Below are 14099 nucleotides of genomic sequence, written 5' to 3'. Positions count from 1 at the left end.
CCGTATGCTTATATAATATTACGTATGCTACTATAATATTCCGTCTGCTACTATAATATTTCGTCTGCTAATATAATATTTCGTCTGCTACTATAACATTTCCCCTGCTACTATAATATTTCGTCTGCTACTATAATATTCCGTATGCTACTATAATGTTACGTATTCTACTATAATATTCCGTCTGCTACTATTATATTCAGTCTGCTACTATAATATTTCGTCTGCAACTATAATATTCCGTCTGCTACTATAATATTACGTATGCTACTATAATATTCCGTCTGCTACTATAACATTCCGTATACTATTATAATATTTCATATGCTACAAAAATATTCCGCCTGCTACTATAATATTACGTGTGTTACTATAATATTTCTTCTGCTACTATATAGTATTACCGTATTGCTACTATAATATTAACGTATGTTACTAATAATATTCCTTTCTGCTACTGTAAAATTCCGTCTGCTACTATAATTAAATGTTCCGGTACTATAAGATTTCGTCTGCTACTATCATATTCCGTAAGCTACTATAGGATTCCGCATTCTACTTTGAATATTCGTCTGCTACTATAATATTTCGCATGTTTATTATTACATTACGTATGCTACTATAATATTCCGTCCGCTAATATAAATATTCCGTCTGCTACTATATAAGATTCCGTCTGCTACTATCATATTCTATATTCTTCTATAGGATTCTTTACTACTATAATATTCGTCTGCTAATATAATATATTTCGCATGCTACTGTAATATATTTCGTCATATAACTATAATATTCCCTCTGATTTTTATAATATTACGTATGCTACTATAATATTACGTATTCTACTATAGGATACTTCCTCTACTATAATATTTCGTCTACTACTATAATATTTCGCATGCTACTATATAATTTCCGTATGCAGCTATAATATTCCGTATGCTAATATAATATTTTTGTCTGCTACTATAAATATTCCCGTCAATTACTATAATATTCCGACTCCTACTATAATATTCCGTATGTTACTATAATATTTCGTCTGCTACTATAATATTTTGTCTGCTACTACTATAATATTCCGTCAGCTACTATAATATTTTGTCTGCTACTATAATATTACGTCAGCTACTATAATATTTTGTCTGCTACTATAATATTCCGTATGCTTATATAATATTACGTATGCTACTATAATATTACTAATGCTATTATAACATTCCGTATGTTACTATTATATTATGTATGCAACTCTGGGATTCCGTATGCTACGAAAATATTCCGTCTGCTCCTATAATATTCCATCTGTTACTATAATATTTCGTATGCTACTATAATATTCCGTCTGCTACTATAATATCTCGTCTGCTACTATAATATTCCGTATGCTACTATAATATTCCGTTTGCTACTTTGATATTCCGTCTCCTACTATAATATTCCGTATGCTACTATAATATTCCGTCTGCTACTATAATATCTCGTCTGCTACTATAATATTCCGTCTGTTACTATAATATTCCATATGTTACTATAATATTCCGTCTGCTACTATAATATCTCGTCTGCTACTATAATATCTCGTCTGCTACTATAATATTCCGTATGCTACTATAATATTCCGTTTGCTACTTTGATATTCCGTCTCCTACTATAATATTCCGTATGCTACTATAATATTCCGTCTGCTACTATAATATCTCGTCTGCTACTATAATATTCCGTATGCTACTATAATATTCCGTTTGCTAATTTGATATTCCGTCTCCTACTATAATATTCCGTATGCTACTATAATATTCCGTTTGCTACTTTGATATTCCGTCTCCTACTATAATATTCCGTTTGCTACTATAATATCTCGTCTGCTACTATAATATTCCGTATGCTACTATAATATTCCGTTTGCTACTTTGATATTCCGTCTCCTACTATAATATTCCGTATGCTACTATAATATTCCGTCTGCTACTATAATATCTCGTCTGCTACTATAATATTCCGTCTGCTACTATAATATTCCATATGTTACTATAATATTCCGTCTGCTACTATAATATTCCATATGTTACTATAATATTTCGTATGCTACTATAATATTCCGTTTGCTACTATGATATTCTTTATGCTACTATAATATTCCATCTGCAACTATAATATTCCGTATGCGACTATAATATTTTATATCTTTCTATGACATTCCATCTGGCTACTATAATATTTCCGTTTGCTACTATAATATTCCGTATGTGATTATAATATTACGTATGCTACTATAATATTTTGTATCTTTCTATAATATTCCATCTGGTACTGAAATATTCAGTCTGCTACTATAATATCCCGTTTGCTACTATAAATTTCTGTCTTCTACTATCATATTCTGTATGTTACTAATAATATTAAGTATGCTACTATAATATTTCTTATGCTAATAAAATATTCCGTCTGCTACTATAACATACCGTATACTAATTTAATATTCCGTATGCTACTATAATGTTATTGTGGCACTATAATATTCCGTATGCTCCTAAAATATTTCGTCTGCTACTATAACATTCCGTATGCTAATATAATATTTCGTATGCTAGTATAATATTCCTTCTGTTACTATAAATATTCCTTATGCTAATATAATATTTCCGTATGATTCTATAAATGTACTGAATGCTACTATAACATTCCGTATTTCTACTATAATGTACTGTATGCTACTGTAATATTCCGTCTGCTTCTATAATATTCCTTACGCTAATATAATATTTCCGTATGCTACTATAATGTACTGTATGCTACTATAATATTCCGTATGCCCCACTAAAATGTACTGAATGCTACTATAATATTCCGTCTGCTACTATAATATTTCGTATGCTACTATAATATTCCTTAAGCTACAATAATATTTCTTATGCTACTATAATATTCCGTATGCTTATATAATATTACGTATGCTACTATAATATTCCGTCTGCTACTATAATATTTCGTCTGCTACTATAATATTTCGTATGCTACTATAATATTCCTTAAGCTACAATAATATTTCTTATGCTACTATAATATTCCGTATGCTTATATAATATTACGTATGCTACTATAATGTTCCGTCTGCTACTATAATATTTCGTCTGCTACTATAATATTCCGTTTGCTACTATAACATTTCCCCTGCTACTATAATATTCCGTATGCTACTATAATATTACGTATTCTACTATAATATTCCGTCTGCTACTATTATATTCCGTCTGCTACTATAATATTTCGTCTGCAATTATAATATTCCGTCTGCTACTATAATATTCCGTCTGCTACTATAATATTCCGTATGCTACTGTTATATTACTTATGCTACTATAATAGTCCGTCTGCTACTATATTATTACGTATGCTACTATAATATTCCGTATGCTACTATAATATTCCGTCTGCTACTATTATATACCGTATGCTACTATTATATTACGTATGCTACTATGATATTACGTATGCTAATATAATATTACGTACGCTACTATAATATTCCGTCTGCTACTATAATATTACGTATGCTACTATAATATTCTGTCTGCTACTATAATATTCCGTCTGCTACTATAATATTACGTATGCTACTATAATATTCTATCTGCTACTATAATATTCCGTCTGCTACTATAATATTTCGTCTGCTACTATAATATTCCGTATGCTACTATAATATTACGTATGCTACTATAATATTCCGTCTGCTACTATAATATTACGTATGCTACTACAATATTCCGTCTGCTACTATAATATCTCGGCTGCTACTATAATATCTCGGCTGCTACTATAATATTCCGTATGCTTCTATAATATTACGTATGCTACTACAATATTCCGTCTGCTACTATAATATCTCGGCTGCTACTATAATATCTCGGCTGCTTCTGTAATATTCCGTCTGCTACTATAATATTCCGTATGTTACTATAATATTCCGTATGTTACTATAATATTTTGTATGCTACTATAATATTCCGTACGCTATTATAATATTACGTATGCTACTATAATATTCCGTATGTTACTGTAATATTTTGTATGCTACTATAATATTCCGTACGCTATTATAATATTCCGTATGCTACTATAATATTCCATATGTTACTATAATATTCCGTCTGCTACTATAAAATTTCGTCTGCTTCTACAATATTTCGTATGCTACTATAATATTTTGTATGCTACTATAATATTCCGTACGCTACTATAATATTCCGTATGCTACCATAAAGTTACTCATATTACATAACAATTTGACAAAGGTTTTACTAGGTTTACCATTATCAGGATGGTTTGTAGTCTGTTGATTGCATACTGAAGCTGTCTCCTCGTCAGCGTTCTTCTTCATCTTGCGTTTATCTCTTTGTATCTTACATCTATTTTAGAAAAAATATATAGAGGATATTGGATGAGTGTAAGTTCAATGCTGAATTTATTGCACGAGTTGAATAAAATTATATTATGCGAGCCTCTGGCGAGCATAATATTATTTTATTCAACGAGTGCAATAAATTTAGTAATGAACTTACACGAATTTAATATTCTATTTATCACATACCCAAAATAAAGACCGTTTAAAGTGAAATAAGAGTCATTTTTCATTGACGCGCCTATAGTATAACGCTAACATTTAGCGCTCTTTACACTATTTTTGTATAACGCTAATGACGTCACGTCAAAATATATGCACGGCCGTGCAATACCATATTTACGGAGTCGCAAAATCGGCACGGGTGTGTGATAAATTTGCTTTATACAAGTCTTAATGTAGTATGTTTTGCAAGCATATTCGATAGTTTTTAACATTAATTGATGTTTATTTTTACCTTCATCATATGTTCACCTGTAAATCCAAAAAATGAATGATGTTTTGGCAGATTATTGTTTTGTTTCCTAATTAATTATTTTATCATTTCTAGTATTTAGCTTTATTTTACTTTTATTTATATTTATTCGTATTTTTTCATTGATATATATATCATCATTATTACTTACCTTCTTACAAGAACGGTAACAATTATTATAACTGCGGATGCAGCAGCAGCGGTTGTAGCAATGATTATCACGATATTGGTACTCCAAATTTCATGTTGTATCGACTCTACAAATTGATGATAAAACTTGTGATATCGTATTAGAATTAATGAGTAAATATTAAAATGATAAAATACTTTTTTCATTTTGCTTGAGGAGAACTTTAACGTCATTATAGGACTCGTGATTTGGACAAGGATTTTGTGTCACGTTTTAATATAAATGTCTTGATAGTCGTGTTAAAACACACCACCACCACCATCATCATCGTCATCAATCATCTAATCATTACATTACATTAAATAATTAGGAAGAATATTGCCAAAAGTATTGAAATAGTAAACTTGTTCAAAATGTTAAAAACTGATTGTGTTCCTAATGATTGGGTGCCATCTGTATTGACATTTAAGTAACGCCAGCATTGGTGTCTACATGATAACTCACAATTATTGATAAGTTTTGCGTTCATTAGAAGAAATATAGTTTTGTTAATAAAACTCGATTCATATTTACTTACAGTAATTGCATTTATTCAAAACTGACCTTGTAAATCACACTTGTCTCCTTTATATTCAGCTATACAACCATACAAACAAAAACCACCATCTTTGTTACACGACATATTAAGACAATTGTCGCTACAGTTTAGGTCACAAAAGTCGCCAAAATAACCTGGTAAACAATCACTAATGCATTGTCCGTTTAAAAAATTACAACTGTTACCATTTTCATTTGCCATACAATTACGATGACAAACGTTTTCGCATTTTTTACCAAAACGATTGGTATCACATTCATTTCTAGAAGAACACGTTCCGTTGTTCTGGAAGCATTCGCCATCTGTGCAGTCATCAGAACATTTATTGTTACACTTTACACCCCAGTGTCCCTTCACGCAGCCTCTGTCACATTCACCGGAATCAAATGTACAAGTTTTGTTCAAGCAATGATCTGGGCATTCTTGATGACACGAAATGTACTCTTGTCCATTATGACCGAGTATTTTCCCATATCTCCCAGATTGACAGGACATGCAATGGTGTGCGTTATTCCTAAAACAAGACTTGCAATTCTTTGAACATTGCCTATCACAGTTGGTAGAATAATATCTCTCTATACATTCATCGCAATTGCCATTGTATCTACCACATGCTGTTCTCGGCTTACATCTTTCACACTTCTTTTGGCAGTTCTCTCCCCTAAATCCATCCTTACATTTTTTACAACTCCCATTGCGTTCACAAGTGTTTTCCTTACATATATGTGGACAAGTTGTATCACATTTTGATCCATATTTACCCTCTATACAGCGATCACAATAATCACCTTGAAAATTGAAGGTACATTCACACGTGCCGGTATTGAAATCACAGGTGTGATTTTTACAACCAACTGAACAGCTCGACTGGCAATAATTGCCATAATTGCCACTCTGACAAGAGGCACACTGTCTCTTATATCCATTTTGAGTTTTGCAATTACATAGATTATCACGATTTGTACAGGTAATACAAGTTTTGTATGATGTACATGATGAACATGTTGTTTTACAAGATAAACTACAATTGGTCTGTAATTGATATCGTTTATCATCGTACCAATGGCCATTGTAAAATCCATCTCTACAGATATCGCATTTATAAATAGATGAACAACTTATGCAACTTGATTGACATTTGTAACATTTATGGTTATGGAGAAAATATCCAGGTTCACATTGTTCACAAACATTATCTCTTGAACAATTGCGGCAGTTTGCCATGCACTTCTGTTCACAATTCTCTCCAGCCGAGCATTCTTTTGACCAATGATGACTGACTAAAGTTCATACAGATTAGATTAAACGTATAATATGAATATGTAACCAAATTCATGGTAAAACCAGTAATAACATTTTAATATAATGCAAAAGTACATTTTATTTATTTATTTGTTTATTTATTTATTTATTTATTTATTTATTTATTTATTTATTTATTTATCTATTTATTTATTTATTTTCGGTTGGATTGTTAGTCACATCAACACAGTAATGGTCATGTTGTGAGTTTCTAGTTTAACTGATTGAAAGAAAAACTGATTTACTTTTTAGACACATTCAAGAGGATACATGAGTAAAACCATCGACGTACCGTAAGATTCCTGAAATGAAATAGTCAAAAGTCTTCATCGTCCTAACGAGCCAACTACCTTAAGCACTACGGAGGAACTTACATGTAACAATTTTATATAATTGCATTGTTTCAATACTAGAAAACAAAAATACTTACAACTACCAAACAGAACTGACAAAACAATAATTATCCTCATGTTTTGTTATACCTTTGAAGAGCTACGTTATTTACTGCAATAGAAATTGTATATTACAGAATAACTTTCACGTCTAACATTAATTTCAGTTGAAAGTATGGCAATCAATTTATTAGCACATGTAAAAAATGATAAGTTCTTTGTTATTTAGTACATTTATATTATCCGTTGATAATTTCTCTATTGTTTTTAATGTCCTGCATAGAGCTAACACAATGTAATTCTTAATAAGGTCTTGTTTTATGTTCCTCCTTTTCCCACGAAAGTGACCTTTAAGTAGCTACCACATGTAGTTAAAAATAACCATTGTATTTTTGTGACATTGCAAAATAACAGATAAATCTTCAACTTTCATTCTTTGTTTCTTAAACCTTTCTTTGTTAATAGTTACATTTTCGTGTCGTATATATTATATATATATATATATATATATATATATATATATATATATATTACTCTCTCTCTCTCTCTCTCTCTTCTATATATATAGAGAGAAACTGGAGAAAAATAAACAATCATACAGTGCGCTAAAGTATAAATACCCAAGTACTTACTTTCGGCGTATTATGTCTTCATCAGGGGTGTATTACATGTATAATGTGCAAACAATAGAGCACGAAATCTCTATGTGTGTGTACTGTATAGTATCAAAACTGAAACACAGTCGCTAGAAAGGTGATAAAACTACATCGATTATGAATAGACCGTTATTGAATGATCATTGTGTTATACTTTACAAAAGAAAATATAGCCTGCGGACAATATGGCATAAACTCGGTTATATATTTATTAACATAAAAAAATGAAAAATTAAACTACTGTGCCGCTATGATAATGTGAGAGTGACGTTGCATTTTTTGTGTACACAAAAGTTAACAATCTTTGTCTGAATAGGTAAAACAGGGTATTTAGAATTGAATATGATTCAAAATCAGAAATAGAATTTGAAAAGTCTCGATGGCAAAGTTGGTTAAGTCACTAGGATGCCATACAAATTAAATTGTATCATGAGTTCGAGCCACACAAGTTGTCAAACCTTTTTTCCTTTTTCTATTTTTATTTTGACATGAGATGCAAATCAATTGGAATATAAAGGCAGTTTTGTTATCATTTCGAATAATTTATATATACCGGAAATAATAATTTTTATTCTGTGTAGTGTGTAATATATATTAGTAGTACTTTTGCAGTGCATACGTTTTTCGTGCCAACTTAACTATAGTTGAAACAATTTATGTACATGTATGCATTCCGTATCAGGTTGCACCAACTTGCTAGATATAGCAACATTTAAAAACAAAATTGAAATGAGAAATTAAAAAAGAATAACACAGCGCTAATAATCTTTACAAGAAAAAAAGAAATTCTTAATCGATTGATAATTACACAAAAAATTTGGGACCGAACCTGGCTGTCTTGCATTGATATGTAACTAAAGATTTACCACACAACTTTACCTACTGCGTTACGCCGACAGTTGGTAAATTTGTCGATATTTTAATTTATATGACAAGCCTGCTTGACTTAAGATATTAAACACAATATGATAACTGTTTTACACCGTTAAAGTGGACTTGACCACCGCGTCACTAAATAATTATCCTAAACGCACAGTACACATATAAGGGCGTTTTGTGTTTTTTTATACTAAAAGTATAATATAAGAAAATGCAATTTACAATCAGTGGAATATTATATGATTATATGAAGTGTAAATTTTCGACAGGGTAAAAGTAATAGGGATGCTCTCAGGCACAGGGAAAAAGAGCCCTCCCCGACATCGCCTGATTACTAAAGGAAGGTTTAAAACAGTTTGTCAAAAATGGGCGAGAATTCGTGTTAAAATTAGTCTCCTTTATTGATTCCTGATGGCTCTAGCGTATTCAGCCGGCGAATCAAGTATGTCTCGCGTGATTTCCGTGTTACATCTGACCATTTTGTGCTATGTTCAATACAACAGAGCGACACGTCTTTAAAACTGTGTCCCTCAAGGTGAAAATTGGGATCTGTTAAATTTTCGTGTTTTCCAATCAGAGCGGTGTAAGTTCATTCGTTTATTTAATGGAAGTTAAGTTTCACCGACATATTGGTTGTTGCACACTTTGTAAGAAATATGGTAAATAAAGTTTGCCGTTTTACAAATCATTATGTCTTTGAGAGTTGTTTTGGCCCCTATTTTTGTGGAGAATGTAAGGTGCATGACAGCACAGGTTTGGCATCTTGGTGAACCACATGGTCTAGACTAACCTTCTTTATCTGTCATTATTGGTCTCAGTTGGGCTCAGACAAGTATGTCTCTGAGGCATTTAGGTCTCCTATGCAATGGTTGGTTTAGTTGGGATCATCTTGTTAAGTTTCTGTGAAGACTCAATAATTGGCCAATGTTTGTCAATGATGGCTCTATTGTTTGGTAAATCCGGGTGATATGTGAGCACAAATGGAATTTTATTTTGTGAAGAACCACTAAATTTTAAAAGTAATGTTTGTACTCTAGTAGTTCCTTCCATTTGAGATCGCATTTGCAATGTTATCTGCCTTGTATCCTCGCTTCCGAAGGTCTTTTGCTCTGATATAGAATGTGTTGGGATCTGAGCAGATTCGTTTGATTCTCAAAGCCAAACTATAGGGTATGTTCTTACAACAGTGTCGAGGGTTGCAGCTGCTTTGAAGAAGGTATTGGTGTTTATCGGTGGGGTTTGAATACAAATCATTAATTATATGATTGTCTTTAATATGAGACACTGTGTCGAGAAAAACTTGTTGTTCGTTTGATACCTCAGTGGTGTAATTTATAGGTTTGTGAAAAGCATTAGCCCTGTGAAGGAAATCTTGTAAAGCTTCTTCCACGTGACATCATTGCATGTCAATGTCATCTATAAAGCGTAACCAACTGAATGGTTTTGGAGGTACTGCAGCTAGCAGTTGTCCTTCTAATTTGATCATAAACACGTTGGCGTAAGATGGCGCCATTTTGGTCCCCATAGCCGTGTCGTGTATATGTAGGAAATGTTTGTCACAGAAAACAAAGTTGTTGCTTTTCAGAATAAGCACAGGAAGTTCGATCAGTGTTTCTGTAGGAGGGTTCTTTATTATACGAGAATCCCATGCTTCTTTGCACACGGCAATGCCATCTTCGTGAGGGATGTTAGTGTATTATGCATCCATAGACACCAAAAGAGTTTGGTCAGTTAAATCTTTCTGAGATTCAAATTTTCTTAGATAATCAATGGTGTCCTGCAAAAGAAAAGGCAAAGTGCGTACAAATGGCCGAAGATGTTGGTCGACAAATTCTGAGATGCGTCCAGTTGGGTGACCGTTGGCAGATACAATGAGGCGGCCTGGGATTCCTTCTTTGTGTGTTTTAGAAAGAAGGTAAAATCTATCAGCTTTAGGCTTAGGTGTCTTTGAGCTGACATTTGGCTTTTGAAATATAGTGGTTTCTGTCCAAGATAACTACAGCTGAGCCTTTTTCGGCAGGTTTAATAACAATATCAGTTCTTTTCTTTTTAGGTTATTACGAGCTGGTTTTGTGGTCTTGATAGATTATTGTATAATGAAGATTTGGGCTGAAATAAATTTATATCGGTTACAATGTTAACGTTTTGAATCAAAGTTTCTAAAGGAACGTGGTGGTTTCCATGTACTTTCCAGTTGAAACATAGGATACAGGACATCTTCAAAGTCTTGTGTATCTGTTAAAGGGGTACTTGACAAGTTGACAACTGCAGATGTAACTGTAGAATCGGTATTTGTAGACAGTTCATATTTAGATTGCCTGTTCCGTCGTAAGCGGGCGCCTTGGGCTGATAATTTATGTCAAAATGATGCTTGGGCTTTGTGTTACTGCTCCGGACAGTGGAAGTCTTAAGTTTCTTGTTTCGCTTGGCAGTGAGTTTGGTGCCAAAAATCTGTTGTTTAAGTTTCAAATGTTGGATAATATTGGTGGTACTACGTAATTCACTGGATATACTGCTTATGCTAATCCACGATGTATTATACTGCCATAAAGAAGAGTCAATAATTGCAAGGAAACAGTATCTAATATAGAGTTCCATCTGTTACAAAATCGTTTAGAAGTTGTTCCCGGCACATAGGACTTTAAATGGATAAGGAGACCTATATATCCAAGCATTGCTGTATGAATGTACTATGATGTTCCAATTTTGTGAGATTGATCATTGATTTTTAAGTCTTTTATCGAGCGACTGCGAGTCCATAATTGATACTATTATCTGTAAATTAATTAGATCATAGAATGAACAGGTAAATTCGTAGTAGACTACGGGAAGAAAGGATTTTAGATCAAAAAGATAATTGAAAAGAAGAAATTGATAGGTTTGTGAAAATATTTACATACACTGGATCCCAAGAAGCATACAAGAACGTAGACAGAATAACAATAAATTTGGAGAAAATAAACGTTTATACAGTGTTAAAGTATAAATACCCTAGTACTTTTGGCGTAGTATGCCTTCATCAGGGGTGTATTACATGTATAACGTGCACACAATTGTATTATAATGTCAGACCGATCATTTTTTTTGTCTTTTTTCTTATGTTTTGTTGTGTTTTTTTCTTTCTTTTACTTTTTAATATATTGTCATAATTCATGTTTTTATGAAGTCAGCTTCTCATCTGTCATGATAAGAACTTTTTTCTGTAAAATTTGATTTTTTTCTGTTTCATCTGCGTTCATATAAGACTGTTGACACAAGACTGCTCTATACATTACATATGCCATTCTTTGTTAGAGAAAGGCGTGACATTGTAACATCTTTTTTTATATAAGTTGACTAAAGTGTCTTAAGTGTTTAAGGGAAATGAATTAGGAGGCAGAATTTACAGAACAATGTGTTATATACATATGTGATTGAGCTGTTCTTGGTAAAAACAGTCATACAATAACAACTTGAAACACCTCTTCATATAAGTCTAGTTCGTTTCGGTATACATGTTAATTTAAATGAATTATCCATATTTAGTAAAACATGTTTTGCTAAGGAAGAAAATACATCATTTAGCCATCTCTATAATATAAATCTCAGCAATTTATGGTTTTACTTAAAGGTCTGCCAAATGTATCAAGCTACAGATTTGTTACAATGACAATAACTATCATCTTATCTCGGTCATTGATTTTTAAAGTAAGTAACATTTTAGTTAATTTTGAAAAAATACCTTGTTGTAATGAGCTGTATAATTAATTTGTACTAATTTGAATTCTCACGTGACCATGTTTGTTTTCGAGCAGTCTAAAAATTGATAATGATAAATGTTATAATACAGTGTAGGCCGGACACTGTACGGATGATGGATGGATGAACATATATATTGATGAAGATAATTTATTTTCCTTACTTATGATAAAAAAAAACCTCCAACAAAATTGATCAAGCAAAAATACCTTCTGATGGTTCCTATAAATTTTGTTTAAATCCAGTAAGCCCACGTCGAAAAATAGTAGGAAAATGAATATAACTGTATACATACTGAATAACAATTGAGTGGTATTATCTTATAATTACAATGTACTTTCATAACATATTTTGTCCATAACATTATATGTGTATTGTTTATAAATATCCATTTTGCGATAACTACTAAGAAGTATGTAAATTATAAGTGAAGCTGTACATTAAGAAAGGACAACATAGCTTAAGATATAGAGGATATTTGTTCAACTCAGTTGAAGATGGATTGTGATTTGGTTTATACAAATTTATTTTAGTTCGATTGTGTTGGAAGCTATTAGCTTATTGAAACACTCTCGAATCCGTTCCTGGAACCAACCAGCACTAAGCAATGAATGTAAAGTTGCTTGCTAAAGGAAACAACGGCTTGCCCCGGACAGGGTTTGAACCCACGCGGTCAGCAATCCTTAGATAACTAGTCCGACGCGTTAACCACTCGGCGATGCCGCCACCTTGTGATTACATTTTTGATCATAAAAATCAATATTTTCACTCGTTGCTACTGCTGCCACGAGTGAAAATATTGATTTTTAGATGACAAGTGAAATAACAAATGTAATCATAAAAATCAACATTTTTACTCGTTATTTGTACAACCAGTGCATTATTGAAAATATCATTATTACAAACCGCACCGCGACACTATATACTTGTTTTATTTGTAATATGTTCGTATTTAATGAAAATAAAGTCTCATTTACACAAATAAAATAACGGCTTTATCAATGCAAGAAAAAGCGTATCACTCACTGTCTCACTCTCTGTATATCACTGACATTGCCGTGCATATCAATTTGGAGTGTGAAAATATTGTTTTTCTCTGAAAGGCGATTTTCTTGACACAATTAACAATAGGTTACAAACCATTTAAAACATAAAGAAACGAATGCTCGGCGCTTGCTAAATTATGACAGAAATTACTTTTTAAAGTTTTAAGTTGCTCAAAGACTTTTTCAGACTTTAAAACTGAATTTTAAAAGATGTGTGAAGTTGGCGGCCTAGCGGCCCAGCGGCCTGGCGGTGTGAAGTTGGCGGCCCAGGTGCCTGGCGGTGTAAAGTTGGCGGCCTGGCTTGGTGAATTTGGCGGCCTGGCGGCCTAAAATTTTAATTTGTAGTTATCTTATAAAAAGAATAAAAACGGCAATTAATGATGCTCTAAAGACAATCCTTGTTACTTTAAGTTATTTAAAGGATATATAAACAGAAAAAATCATTTTGATAATTTTTTTTATTAAATCATTTTTGTAA

At 32.2% G+C, this 14099-nt stretch overlaps 1 protein-coding gene across 1 annotated transcript in view; it reads right to left on the bottom strand.

The window, feature by feature from the left end:
- LOC132740811 (uncharacterized) overlaps positions 1-6882 on the bottom strand; it is a 52402-nt gene extending 45520 nt beyond the window's left edge. Inside the window, exons 1-3 of the mRNA XM_060728813.1 lie at positions 5614-6882; positions 5032-5137; positions 4315-4412 (exon numbers count right to left, since the gene is read on the bottom strand). Of these exons, the coding sequence (XP_060584796.1) occupies positions 4315-4412; positions 5032-5137; positions 5614-6832 (1423 nt within the window). The 5' untranslated portion in view covers positions 6833-6882. The remainder of the gene's footprint in view (positions 1-4314; positions 4413-5031; positions 5138-5613) is intronic.
- Positions 6883-14099: the final 7217 nt, after the last annotated feature.

This window comes from Ruditapes philippinarum, unplaced genomic scaffold (assembly GCF_026571515.1).
Source record: "Ruditapes philippinarum isolate M1 unplaced genomic scaffold, ASM2657151v2 ctg2944_1_1_1_1, whole genome shotgun sequence".
Classification (NCBI taxonomy): domain Eukaryota; kingdom Metazoa; phylum Mollusca; class Bivalvia; order Venerida; family Veneridae; genus Ruditapes; species Ruditapes philippinarum.
The sequence above is the reverse complement of the archived record's forward strand: the minus strand, read 5'-3'. Positions and strand labels throughout refer to the sequence as shown.